This window comes from Hyla sarda, chromosome 1 (genome assembly GCF_029499605.1).
Source record: "Hyla sarda isolate aHylSar1 chromosome 1, aHylSar1.hap1, whole genome shotgun sequence".
Taxonomy (NCBI): domain Eukaryota; kingdom Metazoa; phylum Chordata; class Amphibia; order Anura; family Hylidae; genus Hyla; species Hyla sarda.
In genome coordinates, this window is record NC_079189.1 from 23,044,625 (window position 1) to 23,068,871 (window position 24,247).

The 24,247-nt window shown below is 46.2% G+C and overlaps 1 protein-coding gene across 1 annotated transcript in view; it reads right to left on the bottom strand.

Moving 5' to 3' along the window:
- Positions 1–10,763, bottom strand: part of LOC130268945 (vomeronasal type-2 receptor 26-like) — a 45,048-nt gene extending 34,285 nt beyond the window's left edge. The window contains exons 1-2 of the mRNA XM_056518108.1: positions 10,582–10,763; positions 4,773–4,860 (exon numbers count right to left, since the gene is read on the bottom strand). Of these exons, the coding sequence (XP_056374083.1) occupies positions 4,773–4,860; positions 10,582–10,763 (270 nt within the window). The remainder of the gene's footprint in view (positions 1–4,772; positions 4,861–10,581) is intronic.
- Between the last annotated feature and the right edge of the window lie 13,484 nt (positions 10,764–24,247).

The window sequence follows — 24,247 nt, forward strand, 5'->3', positions numbered from 1 at the left end:
AGTGCCGGCAATGGGGCAGCGGCTCCAACAGACACGGGGAGAGAAGGGGCAGCGGCACCCATTGCTGGCACCGCTGCCCCGTTGCCTCCCCCATCCCCAGTTGTATATAATGACCTGTTGCCGGGGTCGGGTCCGCGCTGCTTCAGGCCTCCGGTGTGCGTCCCCTGCATCGTTGCTATGCGCTGCGAGACAAAATGACGTCACTCGTCATTGCGCCGTGCAGTGCATAGCAACGACGCAGGGGACGCACACTGGAGGCCTGAAGCAGCGCGGACCCGATGCCGGCAACAGGTAATTATACAATCCGGGGATGTAGGAGGCAACGGGGCACCGGCGCCGACATTGGGTGCCGCTGCCCCTTCTCTTCCCCTGTCTATCGGCGCCGCTGCCCCATTGCCGGCGCCGCTTCTCTCCCCCTGGCTATCGGCGCCGGCAATGGGGCACCAATAGTCAGGGGGAGAGAACGGGCAGCGGCGCAGATAGCCAGCGGGAGAGAAGCGGCGGCAGCAGGGCTCTAGACCCCAGGAAAGGCAGGGGGAGAGAAGTGGGCAGCGATGGCCTCTCTACCCCTGCCTTTCCTGGGGGCTTCTGCGGGTTCAGAAACAGTGTATCGGGGTATACGCATGCACACACACGCACCCTCATTTTACCAAGGATGTTTGCGTAAAAAACTTTTTTTACCCAAATATCCTTGGTAAAATGAGGGTGCATGTTATAGGCTGGTGCGTGGTATACCCCGATAAATAAGGAATATGCTGAATTGAGGGGAGACTTGCATTGAGGGGGTGGGCCTTGACGTCATGAGGGGGCGAAGCTATGACATCATGAGCTCCCGGCGTTGGCTCCTTCTGAACAGTTTGTTCCAAACGCTGAGCAGCTGAGCCTTTAACTCTGGGTCTGTCCTCCACCACAGCCAAAAAGACATTCTTTCAGTTCACTAAACTTCTTCATGCAAACTGGCTTCTTATCAGGTTTATTTACACAGGTTGCAGAATACAAAATAAAAACACAGTAAACAAAATAAAAACCTTGGCTGTCTAGACACTGACTATACAATACAGTACCTATCTGCCAACTGGTGGGTCAATCTCTGCCAGTTTAAAACACATACTGTATGTTCCTGCAACCTTACTCACTATTCACACTTTGCAGTATGTACTCACATGGCCCATCCAACTGTCCCTTGCACTGGAAAAAGAGTATTTCACTTCTGTTGCCACACTTGTCACCCTCCATACTGTAAACTGCATACTGCAAGGAGTGTGTGCTTCTCCCTCACAGCTAGCCCAGCTAAAAAAAAGCACCCTTTCCCTGTCTCAGTGTCACATATTCCTCCTAAGACCACCTTCCACTCATCTTCAAAAGGCAGTGTTCAACTGCCTTTCCTTTTCCTTGAAGAAGACTTTCCAGGAGGCTTTGGGAAACTTGGGTCACTTCTTTAGCCACAACATACTTCACCCTTTCATTGGCACATTCTCCTCTCATTCTTACCTTAAAGGGGTACTCCGGTGGAAAACGTTTTTTTTTTTTTTTTTTTTTTTTTTTTTAAACCGGTGCCAGAAAGTTAAACAGATTTGTAAATTACTGATAAGAAGAGGAAAGATGCACTCACTACATCGAATTGCAGATAAAGCGTCTTGAATCGTAGCGGTATGGTTACACGCGAGACCCTAGCAGCCAGTGCGGGAGATAGTGTGCACGACACTGTAGTCGTCTCAGGTGTGACAGTTGTTTCCCCCGCGCATGCGGGCTTCGTCAGACCCCACCTGTCAGTGACGTCGGCCCTGGTAAATACCCTAGAGCGAGGATGTCACGGGTCAGGTGTTACAGGTAATCAAGTGATCTAAAATATATAGATTAAAACCAGTTACAGGCAATGCAAAATTGTTCATTCATAGGAAAATACCTAGATATATCTTATAATTGAGCCCTGGATTCCCCTGTGCCTCAGTTTTGAGTATCCGTAGAGCATCTTTGCTGAGTAGGGCTTTTTTTCTATTTATCCCCTCTTGTGCGGGAATTCTCTCAATACCAAGAAATTTGAATGCACTTGGATTATTGTTGTGGGCATCTTTCATGTATTGCCCGTGGAGAACCTTTCCCAGATTTTAGGGAGTATATATGTTCACGAAAACGGGTATGCATTGGGCGTGTAGTACTGCCTACGTAAAAAGGCCTGCAGTCACAGACCAAGGCATACACTACAAAGTTGGTTCTGCAACACATGAAATCTTTAGCCTTTATTTTGGTGCCTCCTGATTTAAAGTATGTTCCACTACTAAGTTATGGGCACCAATTGCAATTGCCGCATTTATGGTTGCCCTTAAGGATTGCATCTTGTAGCCAATCCCATCTCTTTTCACTAGAATATTTGCTTCTCGTGAGTGAATCTCCCAGGTTAGGCACCCGTTTAAAGGCTATGATAGGTTTGTCCATGCTATACTTTGCTAGTATGGGATCTTTTGGGGAAATGTACACTAAAAACTAGCGACAAACAATTGGAATTTCTAGATGTAATGGTAGTCCAGGAGTCCAGGATGGAAATTTACAGACAGAGGGTTATAGAAAACCGAAAGCCAGGAATTCCATTTTACACCACGCAAGTTATCACCCTGCACACACTAAGATAGCAGTCCCATACGGACAGTATCTTAGACTGCGCAGAATTAACAGTACCATTCAATCATTTGACGAGCAGGCTAAAGATCTCACCCGACGCCTAATCGTCAGAGGATATCCACGTAAAATTGTAGACACTGCTTACAACAAAGCTGGAAAACAAGACAGAAACACACTACTAAATAAACATAAAACTGTGAAAAACACAAATAATCATATAATATGGTATTCTGCTTTACCTTTAAAGAGGTACTCCGGTGAAAACCTTTTTTCTTTTAAATCAACTGGTGGCAGAAAGTTGAACATATTTGTAAATTACTTCTATTAAAAAATCTTAATCCTTCCAGTACTTATTAGCTGCTAAATGCTACAGAGGAAATTCCTTTCTTTTTGGAACACTGATGACAACACGTGGACAATGCTCTCTGCTGACATCTCTGTCCATTTTAGCAACCATGCATAGCGGATGTATGTTAAGGGCAGCATGGTGGCTCAGTGGTTAGCACTGCTGCCTTGCAGTGCTGGGGCCTTGGGTTCAAATCCCACTAAGGACAACAATAAATACAGTGTTATTATTATTATAATAACGTCAGCAGAGATAACTGTGCTTGTGATGTCATCAGAGAGCATTCCAAAAAGAAAAGAATTTCCTTTGTAGTATTCAGCAGCTAATAAGTACAGAAAGGATTAAACATTTTTAATAGAAGTAATTTACAAACATGTTTAACTTTCTGCCACCAGTTGATTTAAAAGAAAAAAGGTTTTCACTGGCGTACCCCTTTAAGTACAGCCATATAGCCAATACAATAAGACAAGTCATCTATAAAAATTGGTGCCTAATACAAAAAGATCCCATACTAGCCAAGTATAGCATGGACAAACCTATCATAGCCTTTAAACGGGTGCCTAACCTGGGAGATTCACTCAAGAGAAGCAAATATTCTAGTAAAAAGAGATGGGATTGGCTACAAGATGCAATCCCTAAGGGCAACCATAAATGCGGCAATTTCAATTGGTGCCCATAGCTTAGTAGTGGAACATACTTTAAATTAGGAGGCACCAAAATAAAGGCTAAAGATTTCATGTGTTGCAGAATCAACTTTGTAGTGTATGCCTTGGTCTGTGACTGCAGGCGTTTTTACGTAGGCAGTACTACACGCCCGATGCATACCTGTTTTCGTGAACATATATACTCCCTAAAATCTGGGAAAGGTTCTCCACGGGTAACACATGAAAGATGCACACAGCAATAATCTGAGCACATTAAAATTTCTTGGTATTGAGAGAATACCCGCACAAGAGGGGATAAATAGAAAAAAAGCCCTACTCAGCAAAGATGCTCTACGGATACTCAAAACTGAGGCACAGGGGAACCCAGGGCTCAATGATAAGATAGATCTAGGTATTTTCCTATGAATGAACAATTTTGCATAGCCTGTAACTGGTTTTAATCTATATTTTAGATCACTTGATTACCTGTAACACCTGACCCGTGACATCCTCGCTCTAGGGTATTTACCAGGGCCAACGTCACTGACAGGTGGGGTCTGAAGAAGCCCACATCCGCGGGTGAAACAACTGTCACACCACTACGAATAAAGAAGTTTTCTCTGCAATTGGATGTGGTGGGTGCATCTTTCCTCTTCTTATCAGTTATTTGCACTGCGTTATGAGCACTATAAGATAGCACCATCACCAACTAAAGTTCAGCAATCACTGTGATTTAGTGATCCACCCACGGCCTCTGAAAATATTCAGCATATATATCACTGGCAGTGCTCTGCATTGCTGTGCCTGTCCTACATCTTCTGAAGATTTGTAAATTACGTCTATTAAAAAATCTTTACTCTTCCTGCTCTTCAGCAGCTGTATGCTACAGAGGGAATTATGTTCTTTTTTAATTTCATTTTTGGTCTTGTCCACAATGCTCTCTACTGACACCTGATGTCCATATCAGGAACTGTCCAGAGAAGGAGAAAATTCCCATAGCAAACCTATGCTGCTCTGGACAGTTCCTGAAACTGACAGAGGTGTCAGCAGAGAGCAATTCCTGTGAACACAGCAGTCCAGAACCGTTCAGTGTGAGCAGCGAGCGGGTGTGTCCCTTTGTGTGCTCCTCAAGACTTCCAGAAGCAGAAAGCAGCAGGTGTTACATCAGTCTTTCCCAGGAGCATGGCAGGCTCCTTGGGAGAGCCTCCCTGCATGGAGTCTCGGGCCTCCACTCCTCGTTCTTCAAGAGATCTGGTGGAAAGAAGGCGAGGAGGAAAAGTATTGAGTTGTGGGCTGAGAGTGGGCCCAAAGAGTCCAGCGCGACCTACTGCTCTCGCATGGCCGTGAGGTTTGCAGAGTACGACAAGGAGCTGAGGATGGCCAGAGAGGATCTATGGGTATCTTAGAATCTGTCAAATACAGGGTCCAAAAAGAACCATCCAGAATTAAAGAAAAGGATATCGGCGCTGAAAAGCGAAATTGTGAAGTTAAAGGTGAGGAGGGCAGAAATTATTGAAGGGAGCAGTCTCTTCCTGGAGAAGCTGATCAACGAGGATCGGTTTGCCGCCACGAAATGCCCAGGTAAGGTGGAGGTGGATGATGGGGAGAGAAGAGGCGGTGAAGAAAGTGAGGATGGTGGTGATGAGGAAAAGGAGGAAGAGAGGGTGGAGGAAGACACTGTACCTGTGGCTGCTCCCTGTGACACCCAGACCACCCAGGACAGCTATATTGAACTGGCCCAGGTGGCTCTTCCTTCAAGTGAGAGCGAGGAGGATGATGATGTGGAGAGCGAGGCTGGGGGATTGCTGAGGGCGATAGTCATGCAGGAGTCCCCAGCCCATCTCCAGAATTTCACCTTTGGTGATGATCTCTGTGAAAATGTGGCAGTTAAGAGGAAAAAGCAAAAGACACAAGAATCAGTGAAGTACATGTTTGTTCCTTTCCAGCAGTCGGGGCCAGCTGCAAAGCTGGTTCAGGCTGCTGGGCCCCCCAGACTGCCAGACCCTGTTTCTGTGGTGGAACGGAGCCAGCATGGGGGGTACAGCATGGCATCAGTAAAGGCTGTGGGTGCAATAGATGTGAAGCCCACCCATCCTTCTGGTAGGGAGGGGCAGGATGGGCTCATGGTGGGCAGTGGTGAGGTTAGTTATTCTGCCTGTTACGCCTAGCGCTCCGGGTCCCCGCTCCTCCCCGGAGCGCTCACGGCGTCCTTCTCCCTGCAGCTCCCCGGTCAGCGCTGACCGGGAGCGCTGCTCTGCCATGGCCGTTGGGGATGCGATTCGCACAGCGGGACGCGCCCGCTCGCGAATCGCATCCCAGGTCACTTACCCGTTCCCGTCTCCTGCAGTCATGTGCTGGCGCGCGCGGCTCCGCTCTCTAGGGCGCGCGCGCGCCAGCTCCCTGAGACTTAAAGGGCCAGTGCACCAATGATTGGTGCCTGGCCCAATTAGCTTAATTGGTTCCCACCTGTTCCCTGGCTATATCTAGTCTCCTCCCTTGCACTCCCTCGCCGGATCTTGTTGCCTTAGTGCCAGTGAAAGCGTTCCTTGTGTGTTCCTTGCCTGTGTTTCCAGACCTTCTGCCGTTGCCCCTGACTACGATCCTTGCTGCCTGCCCCGACCTTCTGCTACGTCCGACCTTGCTTCTGCCTACTCCCTTGTACCGCGCCTATCTTCAGCAGCCAGAGAGGTGAGCCGTTGCTAGTGGATACGACCTGGTCACTACCGCCGCAGCAAGACCATCCCGCTTTGCGGCGGGCTCTGGTGAAAACCAGTAGTGGCTTAGAACCGGTCCACTAGCACGGTCCACGCCAATCCCTCTCTGGCACAGAGGATCCACTACCTGCCAGCCGGCATCGTGACACTGCCATGTGCTCGGGGGGTAGTTCCCCGAGTGCTGTGAGCATTACCGAAACTGCTGGGCACTCCCCTGTGAGGGGGGTGGAGTGTCCGGGTGCCGATGGCAGAGAGCATCGGATGTGTGCGCTCGGGGGGCGGTCCTCCAAGTTTAGTGTGTTCTGCGGGCACTGCGGGACACTCCTCGGTGAGGAAGGGGGGGGGGGTGAGGGCTCCAGAATCGTCTGCAGAGCTCGTACAGTCATGGAAAGCAGGTGCTGGCATTGTGGAAGCTGGGGTGCACCTTTTGGGGCAGCCCCTGACTCAGGGAGTAACCACAGCCATGGAGGTGAAGCCATCGGCGTCAACCCCAGAAGCAGCTAAGACTGCAAAAAAGACTGTATTGAAGCCAGCTGTACTACAAGTCCCAGCCAGCCCAGAAACTATTAGTATGGACAAGAGTGCAGGATGTGAGATTGATGGGTGTGGTAGTGTTGTGGATGAGAGGAGTGTAGGTGGGAGTGTCAGTGGAGTGAATGTTGGTTGGAGTGGCAGTGGTATGAATGGGAAGTCTAGTATGGATGGAAATAAAGATGATGAGAGTAGTGATGTGAATGGTGTTTTTGGTGGTTCTGAGCATGGTTCTGGGTCTGGGTCTGGTCCGGCTGCCCCCCCCCCGGGCGGTGACTGCTCCCAAGAGCTATGCCAATGTCACTGCTGGGGGTTCAGGGGGTCCCTGTCTCTGTCCGGCTCTGGGGGCCACTTGCAACAGCGCCTCCTGGAGGATCTATGCAGGGGCGACAGGTCGATCCAGGTAGAGGGAAGGGGTGAGGTCGACCTGTCTTTCTGGATAGAGAGGCATGGTTTGGAGGCTTTCCGAGAGGGAGGTGGTCTGGTCCCTCACGACAATCGGGCAGGACAATAACCGCAGAAATGTGGTCCGTCTGATTTGGAGGGGCGAAGATACGTGCCCACCTCACGCTAAAGTGGTTGAGCTCCTCCTTCAGATGGAATTCAGGGCGAAATTACGAATCATCCCTCTCTGCTTCCAGCTTGTGTGGTCTAAAGAAGGCTCTAATACTACTGTGTGAGACCGCCGGGCGAATATTTGCATATGCGAATATTAGTGAATATTGATCCCTCCCTTCTGCTGCTTCTATCAAGTTACACTGGTATACTTGCTATAAAGTTCATAAATTTTCACATATGCGAATTTACGCATATGCAAATTTACACATATGTGAAAAAAACGAGAATATTACGAATATGCTAATTTAGTGAATATATGACGAATATTTGTCCATATATTTGCAAAATATCGCAAATTTGAATATGGCCTATTCCGCTCAACACTATTCTCAATACGGACAGGAAGCTTCTGGCTAAGATACTGTTTAATCGGATGGTGAAGTTTGCACCCCGGCTCATTTCGGAGGCCCAGGACTGCACTGTTCCAGGCCGAAGCACCTTAAGTGCTGTCCTTAGTGTCAGGGAGGCAGTTGAGCGGAGTAGTGCGGGTTTCTGGAAGGGGTACTTGCTGTCCTTGGATCAGGCCAAAGCATTTGATCGGGTGAACCATGAGTACCTCTGGTCCGTCCTCCTGAGATATGACTTACCGAGTACTTTTGTTAATTGGCTTAAGATCTTTCATGCAGGGGCAGAGAGTTTCCACTGTTGAACAGGTGGTCTGGCCACTCTTTTGGAGTGGGGTCCGTAGTCCGTCAGGGTTGTCCTTTGAGCCCGCTGTTATATGTGTTCGCGATCGATCCCTTCCTTAGGCGGGTGAGTCGCGGACCATTGGCGGGAGTTGGGATGAGTCTGGCGGAGCCGGAGGCCATCCAGAGGGTAGTAGCGTACGCTGACCTTCCTGAAAGCTAACATCGCGCAAACTTCTGGAAAGAGAGGGCTCCTCCGTGGATACTCTCCTGCAGGGAATGGTTTTGGCATTTCTTCCAGGAATGGGAGAGAGGAGGGCGAGTGAAGGACCTCCTTACGCCCCATGGAGATATTCAGCTTACGCTACCCCGACTCTGAAGGCGATACGTCGATGGGGTCTGAGATTGTGGGAGATCAGAACCCAGTCAAGGCAGTTCCTTGACAAACGGGTTCTGTTGACTCCCTTCCAGAAGCCTCTGGCGCTCAGGGACTGCCAGGTCGGGATCTGAGGGTGGGGTTGTACCTTTTAAACATGAAAAGGATCCCACAGAAGTTTTGGGACTTGGCCTGGTGTTGCTTTCAGGGGAAGCTATATGTAAGGCACAACCTGAAGTACAGGAACTCTGATGACCGGGGATGTCCCCGTGAAGAGTGCGGGGACACACTGGAAAGCATGGGCCACTTCCTGCTTCATTGGCCCTTTTAATATAGGGTTCTACAACCGGGTGGGCGCTTCCATCGGCTGGAGTCAACTTGCCAGCCTTACCTACACGGAGTGGGCTTATGAGGCATTTAGGAACTTGGGTGGCCGAGACCGGGGCACTTTATTCTTAGTTAGCTTAGTGGTTAGGTACTACACGTGGAACGCACGGTGGAGGTCTGTAGGAATATCACCGGTGACCTCGGTAAGATCAGGTCTTTGGAGTATGGCAGTGTTGGTACCAGTAGGGCTTCTCTCCTTTGGAGAGGGTTTTCTTTTGATGTGTACTAGATCTTTTGGGTAGAGTACCTTTATTTTGGATAGGGGAAGTGTTATAGGGATAGAGATAGGGTGAGAGTAGGGTTAGTTTTAATGGAGAGATAGAATTAGGGAGAATTGTAGGGGGAGTTAGGAAAAGAGTTTAAAATGTTTTTGATGTATCATGTCTGCCATCCTTCTTCCTGGTGGTGGGCTAATGCATGCACACGCTAGCTTTTTATTTTGTTTTAAGCTGATATGGCATGAAGGGCTTACAGGCAACCAAACTTGGGCCTAAAGTGGGTTGTGGTTCAGTGTGTGTAAGTTAGTATGTATAAGTGTGTGTATAAGTTGGTTGGGTAGAGTGCTAGGTGGGAGGGTGTATTTATGGGTGATGGTGTGTTTTTGTGTTTTTGGGGGACCTGACATGGGTTAGTTAAGGACAGGACTCTGTAAACTGTAGCGGAACGGTATGGACTCTGACCCATGTGCAGGAGGGGTGGTGGAGGTGAGGGCACATTTCTAGTGTAGAGATTTTCCTAGGGTTTTTTGTTGATTTTGTAGGTTTCTGTAAATAGGGTGCACATATTCATGTTTATATACTATATTTTATTTATTTCTATTGATGTGATTTTGTATCTATATGGTTTTGTATCTATATTGTTTTATATTATCTCATATTATAGTCATGGCAGTCGGACCAGTTGTTGTGTTGATATGTGTTTTTGTTTATTTATTTTTATTTGTTATTACTATTATTTTATATAATTTTTTTATTATTATTATTTTTTCCTTTGTTTTGTTTCCTGAGTATGGATGGTTTTGAGTTACAGCCGGGTAGTGCTAATTTTATATCAAAATAAAGGGATTATAAACGTACTAATTTGGTTAAAAAGTTTGTGATTTTTTTTAAGCGCAACAATAATAGAAAAGTACGTAATAATGGGCATCATTTTAATTGTATTGACCCTCAGAATTAGGAACACACGTCATTTTTACCATAAATTGTACGGCGTGAAAACGAAACCTTCCAAAATGAGCAAAATTGCGTTTTTCGTTTTAATTTCCCCACAAAAATAGTGTTTTTTGGTTGCGCCATACATTTTATGATATAATGAGTTATGTCATTACAAAGGACAAGGTCGCGTAAAAAACAAGCCCTCATACTAGTCTGTGGATGAAAATATAAAAGAGTTATGATTTTTAGAAGGCGAGGAGGAAAAAATTAAAACGTAAAAATTAGATTGTCTGAGTCCTTAAGGCCAAAATGGGCTGAGTCCTTAAGGGGTTAATCAACCACCAATTACAAGGCTTTTGGCCATCTTTGCTGCATCCTATGAAGAAGGTTCAAACACCATCACTCACTTCCATCACCAAGTCCTTCATCTTCTTGAGACAGACTCTACTCCAAGTCTTGTGCCTACGGACTTTCTTCTGGCATTTTCTGGGATAAACCCAGACCTCTCAGGGACATTAACCCTCACAGGCTCATCTGTAGGCTAAGAGTTCTTGACTTCTTCAGACCTTTTTTCACCCACACTTTCAGTTGTGCCATGGTCTTTACCTGCTGTGTAAAGAGTTTCTGGTTTATCCTCTGCTTTAGAGAAATTCTCTGTCTCAGCATCTTTGCTTTTAAACTTTATGTTCTCTTCAGCTTCAGAGGACTTCTTGCATGGTTTCTCCTCTGTCTGAGCTTCAGAGAACATCTCCTACTTTCTGTCATCAAGACTGACTGAGTCGATGTTACAGATGACTCATATCTATAGCAATTCTTTCTTCTTGCTGCTGGACCCTGGGACACTCTTTTGTCCTTTGACAGATACTTTTGTTTTCCCTTTTTTTAAGGGGTTTGGCCCCTTGGGCCCAAGGGAAGCTCCCAGATAGTCTCTCGCTGTCTTTCTGCTCACTCCCAATCTACTCTTTCACTCCGCCACTGGCTTTCTGCTGTTTGACAGAAATGACTAGGATTCTGGGACCTTCAACAACGTCTGGCTTTGGCTGTACACAAAGAGTTAAATTACTCTAGTTGGGCTGGAGCGGCTTTGGAGCTTACCTGTGTCGTCTGGGTGTGGTTCTCAGCTCTGCTACCTATATCCCTGATCACCTTCCTATTTAACCCCTTAAGGATCAAGGATATACCGATACGTCCTTGGTCCTGCTCCCGTGATATAACGCAGGGTTACACGGTAACCCCGCATCATATCACGGCGGGCCCAGCGTCATAGTGAAGCCGGGACCCGCCGCTAATAGCGCGCAGCGACGATCGCGGCGCCGCGCGCTATTAACCCTTTAGGCGCGCGCTCAGAGCTGAGCCCCGCGACTAAAAGTGAAAGTAAAATCTGCCGGCTAGCTCAGTGGGCTGTTCGGGATAGCCGCGGCAAAATAGCGGCATCCCGAACAGAACAGCGGGAGGGTCCCTACCTGCCTCCTCGCTGTCCGATCGCCGAATGACTGCTCAGTGCCTGAGATCCAGGCATGAGCAGTTAAGCGGCAGAATCATCGATCACTGGTTTCCTATGAGAAACCAGTGATCAATGATAAAGATCAGTGTGTGCAGTGTTATAGGTCCCTATGGGAGCTATAACACTGAAAAAAAAAGTGAAAAAAAAAGTGAATAAAGATCATTTAACACCTCCCCTATTAAAAGCTTGAATCACCCCCCTTTTCCCATAAAAAAAAAAGAGTGTAAATAAAAATAAAAATAAACATATATGGTATCACCGCGTGCATAAATTTCCGAAATATATAAATACATCGTAAATTAAACCGCTCAGTCAATGGCGTACGCGCAAAAAAAATCCAAAGTCCAAAATAGTGCTTTTTTGGTCACATTTTATATAATTTAAAAATGAATATCAATTCATCAATAAGTCCTATCAATGCAAAAATAGTACCGTTAAAAACTTCAGATCACGGCGCAATAAATTAGCCCCCCTACCGCCCTGTACACAGAAAAATAAAAAAGTTATAGGGGTCAGAAGATGACAATTTTAAACATATTAATTTTCCTGCATGTAGTTTTTTTTCCAGATGTACAACAAAATCAAACCTATATAAGTAGGGTATTATTTTAATCGTATGGACCTACAGAATAAGGATAAGGTGTCATTTTTACTGAAAAATGTACTATGTAGAAACGGAAGCCCCCATAATTTACAAAACGGCGTTTTTTTTTCAATTTTGTCGCACAATTATTATTTTTTCCATTTCACCGTAGATTTTTGGGCAAAATGACTGAAGTCATTAGAAAGTAGAATTGGTGGCGCAAAAAATAAGCAATCATATGGATTTTTAGGTGCAAAATTGAAAGAGATATGATTTTTTAAAGGCAACGAGCAAAAAACGAAAATGCAAAAAAGGAAAAAACCCCGGTCCTTAAGGGGTTAAGCTAGGAGCAGTGATCAGTTCAATTTCTACAAAAGGTTATACCTAAGCTGAGACCTTCTGCTTACTGTACGCCTGCTTGTTTATTGATCTTTGGCTTTCCCTTGACTCTTCTTTTTCTCTTCGTTCCTGTACTCCACTATCTCCTGGTACTGACCCCGACTAGATTGACATTGATTTGACTATGTGTGTGTCTTAGTGTATCTTTGTTAGTTTGTGTGGCTCCAGCTGTTTCCTGACTCCTACTGTTTTTCCATTTTATTATTTTGACAACGCTGCTCAGCACTTAGCAGGGAGGGTTTGTCACAGTGGTTGTCGATCCATCACTTAGGGCTGATAGGCAATAGGTAGGGACAGTGGCTGTGGGTGAGTTAGGGCTTCACTGTTCCTTGCTCATATGTGACATTGACCTTCCTCATTGCGATCTATCTCTGGTCCAGATGTCACACCTCTGCCATACAGGACTTTATCCATGAAGGTAGTCATAGCATCCGGCTCCACATGTACTCCATTTAGTACTTCTGCACTTTCTTTAGCTTTTGCCACTCTTCTTTTTCTGCTCTGAGGAGGCAAACTAGATCTGCCCCACTTTGGGCTCTGCATCCTCCGCAGCTTTCGGTCACTGACAATTCCTCCACGTAACAGTGAAATTCTAACCCCACCTTGGGCTCATGATCAGCTGGTGGATGGAACCTCCGCTCTGGCTCCTGCTCCATTTCTGGCTTTGCAGAAGACCCTCTTTCAGACACAGGCTCACTTGTTTCTCAAGTTCCTATATCTTCCTATACTTTACTCACAATCTGTTCTTCAGCTCTCTCTTCACTTTCCATTTTCCCACTGTCAAATTTCTCATATGACTGGCAGATCCGTATCTGACCTATGTCCTCTGATTACAGACACTATGCGTCCAAAGTCTCTGTTTCCCTTTCTGCAGGTACCCCAACAATACCCTCTGCTGGAGAACTCTCAAACAATGTAGTGTAAGTTGGGTGTTGTGGGCCTATCAGGTATACCCTCTCTACTCACACGACTGCCTCTCCACAATTGCTGAAAATATGGAAAACCAATACCAAGCACTACATCATACTCCAAAGTGGGATCTATCGCAACCTTGTGACTCAAAGTACCATAGGGAGTTGAAAACCAAGCATTAACAGTTTTGTACCCCCAAATTTCTTTTGGCATATATTCTGTAACAGGGTCTGGCCATCTGCAAATTACCCTCACCCTGCACACTATATGCCATGAATCTAACAAGACAACCACCTTTTTACCATCCACTATCAGCTGTGAGAAGGTGAAAGGGATTATAGTGAACGGTCGAAATGTGTCACCGAGGTTCCTGGCCTCGGTGAAGTGAGAGTCGGTAATTTTTCCAGTGTCCATGCTGCATGTTGCAGACTGACAATGTAGCTGTAGTATAGCTGCAAAGCTAATCCGGGACAGGTCTTACTGGGAATGGTCAAGTGTTGGTTGGGGGCCATTCCCCACAATCCAGGCCGCCTTTTGTTAGCCTTAACCTCTTAAAGGGTACCTCTCATCAAAAAAACTTTTGATATATTATAGATTAATGTATGCAGAATAACTTTACAATTGCATGTTATTAAAAAATATGCTTCTTTCTTTTTAATTTTCCAATTTGAAGAAATGACCACTAGGGGTCTCCCTACCAATCCTGGCAGCAAGCATTTCAGACTCATGCTGGAGTCCTAAACACTACGAGCTGCCAGTCTGCTTTGTTCACAAAGGAGAACACTCAGAGCTGCCAGCCTGCTTTGTTCACAGCCTGTTTGGCTGTGAACAAAGCAGGCTGGCAGCTCTGAGTGTTTATGACTCCAGCATGAGTCAGAAATGCTTGCTGACAGGACTGATCGGGAAAAATACAATAGAAAGAAGCATATTTTTCATTAACATGCTATTGGAAAGTTATTCAACATTCATTAATCTAAAATATATCAAAAGTTTATTTGATGAGAGGTACCCTTTAAGGACCCAGCCATTTTACACCATAGGACCCGGCCATTTTTTTTAACATCTGACCACTGTCACTTCAAACATTAATAACTCTGGAATGCTTTTAGTTATCATTCTGATTCTGAGATTGTTTTTTCGTGACATATTCTTCTTTAACATAGTGGTAACATTTTGTGGTAACTTGCATCCTTTCTTGGTGATAAATCCTCAAATTTGATGAAATATTTAAAAATTTAGCATTTTTCTAACTTTGAAGCTCTCTGCTTGTAAGGAAAATGGATATTCCAAATAATTTTTTTTATTCACATATACAATATGTCCACTTTATGTTTACATCATAAAATTGATGTGTTTTTACTTTTGGAAGACACCAGAGGGCTTCAAAATTTAGCTGCAATTTTCCAATTTTTCACAAAATTTCCAAACTTACTATTTTTCAGGGACCAGTTCAGGTTTGAAGTGGATTTGAAGGGTCTTCATCTTAGAAATACCCCACAAATGACCCCATTATAAAAACTGCACCCCCCAAAGTATTCAAAATGACATTCAGTCAGCGTTTTAACCCTTTAGGTGTTTCACAGGAATAGCAGCAAAGTGAAGGAGAAAATTCACAATCTTCATTTTTTACACTAGCATGTTCTTGTAGATTCATTTTTTGAATTTTTACAAGGGGTAAAAGGAGAAAATGCATACTTATATTTGTAGTTCAATTTCTCTCGAGTAAGCACATACCACATATGTCTATGTAAATTGTTCGGCGGGCGCAGTAGAGGGCTCAGAAGCGAAGGAGCGACAAGGGGATTTTGGAGAGTACGTTTTTCTGAAATAGTTTTTTGGGGGCATGTTGCATTTAGGAAGCCCCTATGGTGCCAGAACAGCAAAAAAAAAATGGCATACCACTTTGGAAACTAGACCCCTTGAGGAACGTAACAAGGAATAAAATGAGCCTTAATACCCCACAGGTGTTTGTCGACTTTTGCATATGTAAAAAAAAAAAAAATCACTAAAATGTGTGTTTCCCCCCCAAATTTCACATTTTTGCAAGGGTTATTAGCAGAAAATACCCCCCAAAATTTGTAACTGCATCTCTTCTGAGTATGGAGGTACCCCATAAGTTGATCTGAAGTGCACTACGGGCGAAATACAATGCTCAGAAGAGGAGGAGTCAGATTTGGCTTTTTGAGAGCAAATTTTGCTCAGGGCATGTCGTATTTAGGAAGCCCCTATGGTGTCAGGACAGCAAAAAAAAAAAAACACATGGCATACCATTTTGGAAACTAGACCCCTTGAGGAACGTAATAAGGAATAAAGTGAGCCTTAATACCCCTCAGTGGTTTCACGACTTTTGCATATGTTAAAAAAAAAATCACTAAAATGTGTGATTCCCCCCCAAATTTCACACTTTTGCAAGGGTTAATAGCAGAAAATACCCCCGAAATTTGTAACCCCATCTCTTCTGGGTATGGAGGTACCCCATAAGTTGACCTGAAGTGCACTACAGGCAAACTACAATGCTCAGAAGAGAAGGAGTCATATTTGGCTTTTTGAGGGCAAATTTTGCTCGGGGGGCATGTCGCATTTAGGAAGCCCCTATGGTGCCAGGACAGCAAAATAACCCCCTAATGGTATACCATTTTGGAAACTAGATCCCTTGAGAAACGTAACAAGGGGTACAGTGAGCATTTACCCCCCCACTGGTGTCTGTCAGATCTTTGGAACAGTGGGCTGTACAAAATTTTTACTTTGCACAACCCACTGTTACAAAGATCTGTCAGACACCAGCGGGGTGTAAATTCTCACTGCACCCCTCATTACATTCTGTGAGGGGTGTAGTTTCCGAAATGGGGTCACATGTGGGGTTTTGTTTTTTGCGTTTGTCAAAACCGCTGTAACAATCAGCCACCCTTGTGCAAATCACCTCAAATGTACATGGTGCACTCTCCCTTCTGGGCCTTGTTGTGCGCCCCCAGAGCACTTTGCGCACACATATGGGGTATCTCAGTAGTCAGGAGAAATTGCATTACATATTTGGGGGGGCTTTTTTCCCCTTTTACCTCTTGTCAAAATGAAAAGTATAGGGCAACACCAGTATGTTAGTGTAAATTTTTTTTTTTTTTACACTAACATGCTGGTGTAGACCCCAACTTCACATTTCATAAGGGGTGAAAGGAGAAAAAGACCAACAAAATTTGTTAGGCAATTTCTCCCGAGTACGGCGCTACCCCATATGTGGCCCTAAACTGTTGCCTTGAAATACGACAGGGCTCCGAAGTGAGAGAGTGCCATGTGCATTTGAGGCCTGAATTAGGGATTTTCATAGGGGTGGACATAGGGGTATTCTACGCCAGTGATTCCCAAACAGGGTGTCTCCAGTTGTTGCAAAACTCCCAGCATGCTTGGACAGTCAACGGCTGTCTGGCAATACTGGGAGTTGTTGTTTTGCAACAGCTGGAGGCTCCATTTTGGAAACAGTGGCACACCAGACGTTTTTCATTTTTATTGGGATGGGGAGGGGGGCTGTGTAGGGGTATGTGTATATGTAGTGTTTTTTACTTTTTATTTTATTTTGTGTTAGTGTAGTGTAGTGTAGTGTTTTTAGGGTACATTCACATGGGCGGGGGATTACAGCGAGTTTCCCGCCGCGAGTTTGAGCTGCCGCGCAAAATTTGCTGCATCGCAAACTTGCAGCCTGATACTCACTGTAAGCCCCCTGCCCATGTGAATGTACCCTGTACATTCTCAGGGGGGGGCCTCCAGCTGTTGCAAAACTACAACTCCCAGCGTGCACAGTCTATCAGTGCATACTGGTAGTTATAGTTTTGCTACAGCTGGAGGCACACAGGTTGGGAAACACTGAGTTAGGAAACAGGCAATGTTTCCCAACCAGTGTGCCTCCAGTTGTTGCAAAACCACTACTCCCAAATATTCTCAGGCATGCTGGAAGTAGTAGTTCGGCAACATCTTTAGAGCCAGATGTTGCCGAACTACAACTCCCAGCATGCTTGGAGTTGTAGTTTTGCAACATCTGGAGGACTACAGTTTGCAGACCACTAATACAGTGGTTCCCAATCTGTGCCCTTCCAGATGTTGCAAAACTACAACTCCCAGTATGCCAGAACTGTCCAGGCATGCTGGGAGTTGTAGTTCTGCAACATCTGAAGGGCCAGATGTTACAGAATTAAAACTTCCAGCATGCCTGGACAGTAAGGGCATGCTGAAGATGTGTAGTTTTGCCACATCTGGAAGGGCACAGTGGTCCCAAAACTGTGGACCTCCAGATGTTGCAAAACTGCAACTCCCAGCATGCCTGGACACCAAGGGCTGTTTGGGCATGCTTGGAGTTGTAGTGTAAGGGGACTGGATGGAACAGTCCAGATTGCTTTACAACGGTCTGGACTGTTGCAAAGGTCCCGCGCCGCCGCCAAAGATCCACTCACCTGTCGCCACCGCCGCCGTCTCCGCCGCCGGGATTAGGGTCTTCAGGGATGAGGTAAGTACCGGGGCCAGGCCCCAGCACTCCCCCGTCCCCCGCCGCGTTCTCCCGTCTTCCTCCCGTTCTCTCCGGACTTCCAGGGGCCGGGCAGGGCAGGAGGAAGTAACCGCCCCCCCTGCGATTGGTCGGTTAGCTAACCAAGGAATCGCAGGGGATAGGAGGAGGTGGCAGGCTTGACACCTCGCTCCTGTACTTCAGCATGGTCCTGGCTGTTTGTGACAACCGGGATCATGCAAAATTACCGGGCGGTCGGGTCCCAGAGACCCGATCAAACTGGTAACGCCGCAGATCACAGGGGCGATTTCCCTTGTGATTTGCGATGATCGCCGACATGGGGGGCAGACATGGCCCACCTCGGCGGTTGCCCTGGATGCCTGCTGAAGCATTTCAGCAGGCATCCGCTTCCGATCTCTGCCCGACGTACCAGTACGTCCTGGGTCCTTAAAGCCCAGGGTGCCAGGACGTTCTAGTACATCCTGGGTCCTTAAGGGGTTAAAGGCAGCTTGCTTCACCAGCTGGGAGAGCATTTTCTAGTTGCAGCTCACACTGCCAGAGAGAGCTGAGTGTAAAGATCTTCCCTGTGATTTTGGAAGCTGGTGAGCAGACTACCTGGAGGCTTGGAAAAGACTTGCTTGATGCCGCATGGCATGGACTCAGGTGTGAACAAACACTGAAGGAATACAGGTGGACTGTTGTTACTTTTTCCTTTGTTCTGCATTTAAAGACTGTTTGCTGTTTGCCAAGTATGAATAAAACACTTTGATGTGAAAAGTCTGGTTTCCGTGCCTCTATAATGCAACCGCACCTGTCTGCGAGAGCGAGTCATCACAATTGGTGGAGGATGCGGGCAACGCATTGAGGTTAGCGATTGAGTTGCAGCACGCTGTTGTTAAGAGCCAAGCCTGGGATAACCCCTCGGAGTTGTTGCTAGGGGCAACAATCCTGCCGACCAGTGAATGAACGGCGGGAGTGTTTTCTCCAGTGATTCAATGCGAAGCTATGTTCCAGTGACCGCAGTGTTGCCAAAATGGAGGCTGTTATAAAAGCACTCATGGAGGCCAACTTGCAACAGCGGGAGACCAATAGGCTCCAGCAGGAGTCCACCAAGCAGCAACAGGAGTTCAACAGGCAACAGTAGGAGTCCACCAAGCAACAGCAGGAGACTAACCAGCTACTGTTGCAGCATATAATGGCGCTACAAGCCGCAGTGATGACCCGAACCCCCCCTGACGCCCGGAAAGCGGTTCGGATGTCGATGCCCAAGATGACCCCCTTAAATGATGTCGAAACCTACCTGGCGGTCTTTGAAAAGATGTCCGTGAGGGAGAAGTTACCCCGGGACCAGTGGGCTGAGGTCATCGCTCTGTTCCTATCGTCTTGATCCCAGCAAGCGTACTTCCACTTGTCCGACAACCAGGCTGCCGACTATGACGTTGTCAAGGGTGAGATCCTGGCTACCCCAGTTTGGGGGTAAATGTGTGGGTCCGGGCCCAGCGGGTCCGCCAGTGAGAGTATAAGCCGGCCTGAGCCTGCTAGACCGCAATACTATGACCTGTTGCAACGCCTACAAAAAAGGCTGCAGCAGGAGGTGTTGAGTCCCACTGTCATGCTGGACCGTCTCCTCGCCGACATGTTCTGGAGGGCTCTGCCTTATTCCCTGGGTTGGCCAGGCATCCCCTAGGAATGCACTGGGGATAGTAGACCTGGTGGAATGGTACGAGGCCACCAGAAAACTACGGAAGGGGGCTTTTAAACTCAGGGGTCCCCCCCTTGCCCAGGCAATTGGGAAGCCCTAAAGTTCCCTGGGAGGTGTTCCATAAAGACCCCGCCCCGTTGCTGTGTTGGGGGTGTCAGGAGCCAGGACATGTTAGGGCCAATTGTCCCCACTAGGGAGATCCCATGGACATTAACTTTTCCCAAGGCCCCTCCATGTATGCCCAAAGACTGTGTGCCACGGGTATCCCCAAAATGATGGACTATGGTCACCTCTGTCAGGTGAGGTGGGAGATCCTGTGGTGTAGTACTGTTGGATTCTGGCAGCATGGTTACTTTAGTGAGGTCTGACCTGGTGCCGCCCACTGAGTGTACGGACCGTAAAGCTGGGGTCCTGTGTATTCACAGAGACTTAAAGGAATATCACACCCCTTTAGTGACTTTGTCCACAGTGATCGGCAGGTGGACTCATGAGGTGGCCGTTGCCACAAAACTACCGTATGAGCTCATAATTGGGAGAGACTTTCCAGGGTTCGTATCTATGTGGCCCCAGGCAAGAATTCCCTAGACCTGCGAGGCAGGGTTATACCCAATAGACTGCCCCTATTGATGGGGTGACCCCAGAACCTTGGGAACCCAAGTCAGAAGCACCAGCAGTGGGGGTGACCACCACTATGGTGGAAGATGAGGTGTCGTCTCCACTGAGCATTATGGTAAGAGATGTGGAGGAACTGCCATCAGGGTCAGAGTTGGCAGACCACAATATTTTTGGAGAAAATGTTGGTACCTCACAGCACCAGGGCACCACAACAATAGGGAGCCAAGACTGTATACCCCGTTTTGTGGTCCACCAGGGGATGCTGTATCAGGTAAACCCGGTTCGGGGTGAGAATGTGGAACAATTGGTGGTGCTAAAGCATATCGGAGGCTGGTGTTAGAGTTAGCCCATCAACATGTTCTAGGGGGGCACCTGGGCCAGCAGAAGACGCAGGACCGAATTTTGCAGCGCTTTTACTGGCCCAGTGTGTATAAAGAGGGCAAAAGTTATTGTGAGTCTTGCCCAACATTCCAAATAACTAGCCCCCAGCCACATTACCATAGTCCCCTGGTCCCCCTCCAGATTATCAAGGTCCCTTTTGAACGGATCGCTATGGATCTGGTAGGCCCATTGCTGAAATCCGCTGGGGGCACCAACACATCCTAGTAGTCCTGGACTATGTTACTCGGTATCCCGAGGCGCTATCTCTGCGACTTACCTTGGCCAAACTCATAGCTAATGAGCTAATGGAGAAGTTTTCCCGAGTGGGCTTACCTAAAGGTGTTGAATGACCAGGGCACCCCGTTTATGTCAAAAGTATTGAAAGAGCTCAGTAGATTACTGCAGGTAAAACAGCTACGGACCTCTATGTACCACTCGCAGACTGACGGCCTGCTAGAAAGGTTTAACCAAAAATGGAAGGTGGTGGCTAGAGATGGAAAGAATTGGGATCTTTTGCTGCCCTATCTTATGTTCGCAGTACAAGAAGTGCCCCAAGCCTCTACTGGGTTCTCGCCCTTTGAACTGCTGTATGGCACACAGCTCACATGAGCATTCATCTACAGCTTCTGAGCTGGCAGTAGCACACATTACTTGATCAGAATTATACAGTTTTTCACAAAAATATTATCACATTGCATAGATTAAAAAGTCCCAGAACAGTTATTGGCATCATGACACAGTTAATATGGAAAAAAAAATAATTCTATGAAATCTAGTCCACCATTACGTTTTTCAGACTCCCTTGCTTCTACCATCTAATTATTCCTCGGCGCAGTCACACTCTTCTTATGCACAGTCTTATCATTTTTTGGCTCCCATAACCCCTGGAATGTCTTACCACAATCTTTCCCAATCCGGTCAGTTAACCCCTTAAGGACGTGGGGTTTTACCGTTTTTGCATTTTTGTTTCTTCCTCCTTACCTTTAAAAAATTATAACTCTTTCAATTTTGCACCTAAAAATCATATGATGGCTTGTTGTTTTGTGCCACCAATTCTACTTTGTAATTACATCAGTCATTTTACCCAAACATCTACTGCAAAACAGAAAAAATAATCATTGTGAGACACAATTGAAAAAAAAAAAACATCATTTTGTAATTTTGGGGGCTTCCTTTTCTACATAGTAAATTTTTTGGTAAAAATTACACCTTTTCTTTATTCTGTAGGTCCATATGATTAAAATGATATCCTACTTATGTAGGTTTGATTTTGTTGTACTTCTGGAAAAAATCAAAACTACATGCAGGAAAATTTATATGTTTAAAATTGTCATCTTCTGACCCCCTTTTTTTTTTTTTCGCATATGGGGCGGTATGAGGGCTCATTTCTTGCTCTGTGATCTGAAGTTTTTAGCGGTATCATTTTTGCATTGCTAGGACTTATTGACTTTTTATTCATTTTTTCATGATATAAAAAGTGACCAAAAATGCACTATTTTGGACTTTGGAATTTTTTGCGCTTACGCTTAACTGTGCGGTTTAATTAACAATATTTTTTTAGAATTCAGACATTTCCGCATGCGGCGATACCACATATGTTTATTTTTATTTACACAGTTTTTTTTTTTTTTTTAATGGGAAAAGGGGGGTGATTCACACTTTTATCAGGGGAGGGGTTAAATGATCTTTATTCACTTTTTTTCACTTTTCTTTTGCAGTGTTATAGCTCCCATAGCTCCCATAAGAAACCACTAATCGATGATTCTGCCGCTTGACTGCTCATGCCTCGATCTCAGGCACTGAGCAGTCATTCGGCGATCGGACACCAGGAGGCAAGGTAGGAGACCCTCCTCGTGTCTTACAGCTGTTCGGGATGCCGCTGTGGCGATTCCAAACAGCTCCCTGAGCTAACAGGCATGGTTTTACTTTCACTTTAGATGCGGCGTTCAACTTTGAATGCTGCTTCTAAAGGGTCAATAGCTAACAGCACCGCGATCAGTGCTGCACGCTTTTAGCCACGGGTACCGGCCGTTGTTGTTGGCCCCGCGTTATAGAACTGGAGCGGACTCATCACATACCGGTACGTCATGGGTCCTTAAAGGGTTAAGGGCTAGCTCTGGGTGTCTCTCACCAGCTTTTCTGCTGCAAAATACCTTTCCACTTGACCCCCAAGCAAGTCTGCAACTACTCTCCATAGCTTTCCCACTACTGTATTCTCAGGGCTCTGGCAGCTTGGGTAACAGCTTAACGATCCAGGATCACCACTTTAACTTTATCTTAGTCCCTTGTAATCTTTGGCTCCAGTTTACAGTGAACTTTTTCCGCTTTTCAAGAAATACAAACACCAAGTTTCCCCCATGTGGCTTGGGCCCTGCCTGCCGCACAGCAGTTTGTTCAAACTTTTCAAAGGTTGTTTCCACAACGTCCTCTGATGCCATCCTATGCAAATTGCTCCATTCTGTAAAACTTCCTCTGCAATGTCTGGTGGTAAGCATTCACAGTCTCTACCAATGCCATCAAATTGGTTCCATCAGGCAGTCTGTTTCTCTGACAGCCTCTACCTGGTTGGCACTTGCACTTGCACTCAGTAGCTCTTTGGTAGAGCTCTTGGGTAGCTTTCTCCTGAGCTGCAACGGTTTGCTGGAAAGCATTCACCACATTATCCATCTTGAAACACTTCAAACATGGTGCATTCTTATGCCCTGAAACACTGCACAGATTTTTCTGCTATAGCGACAGCCACTAATTGTCCACTCTGTTGCTTCCAGCAACAACTTCACTGCTTCATCAGGGTTAGTTGCTCCAAGCAACAATGCCACCTTAACTTGATGCCCGCATCCTCCCCCAATTGTGAGATTAACTGAAATTAGCTCTGGGATCACCAGAGTTTTCACTTTACTAAAGGATGTCCACACCAACTTCTTCATGCAAACTGACTCCTTGCCAAGTTTAGTTACACAGGTTACAGGATACAAAAATAAATAAATAAAGGAAACAAAATAAAAGCCTAGGCCGTTTAGCAACTGAATACACAATACAGTCCCTATCTGTCAAATGGGGGGCCAATCCCTGCCAGTTAAAAACACATATGTTCCTGAAACCTTACTCACTGTTCACACTATGAGGTATGTACTCCTCAGCTGTCCCTTTCACTGGGGAAATAGTCCTTCACTCGTATTGCCACACTCGTCACCCTCCACACTGTATGGGTCCCTTTCAGCCCCCCCCCCCCCCCCCCCCCCGCTGTGTGTCTCTTGCAAGGACCCTGTGTCTCTCCCTCACAGCCACCCTGCTGTCTTCTGAGGAGAGTACAGTCTACGCTTCATGGTCTTGCTAAATCAGCTACCTCCCTGCTAATCAGTAACCAGGTGAGTGATTTTGCTAACTCCATAAATATTTACTTTTTTATTTGTTTATATAATATAATGAGTAGGATCTAGTTTTGACCTAAGGGTTAATATTCCTGTCTTTGGCATGAACATTTTGCATTGCTGTGATGACAGACTGGCCTATCATCGGGCTTGAAGGAAGAGCCAATCACATCTGATCTTAGCATCCACGCCCTCCACAGATACACATAAATACCCAGTCAGGTCATATGTCAAGTTGCTTGTGTTTAGTTTTTCAGCACTAGTTCTTGTATACTC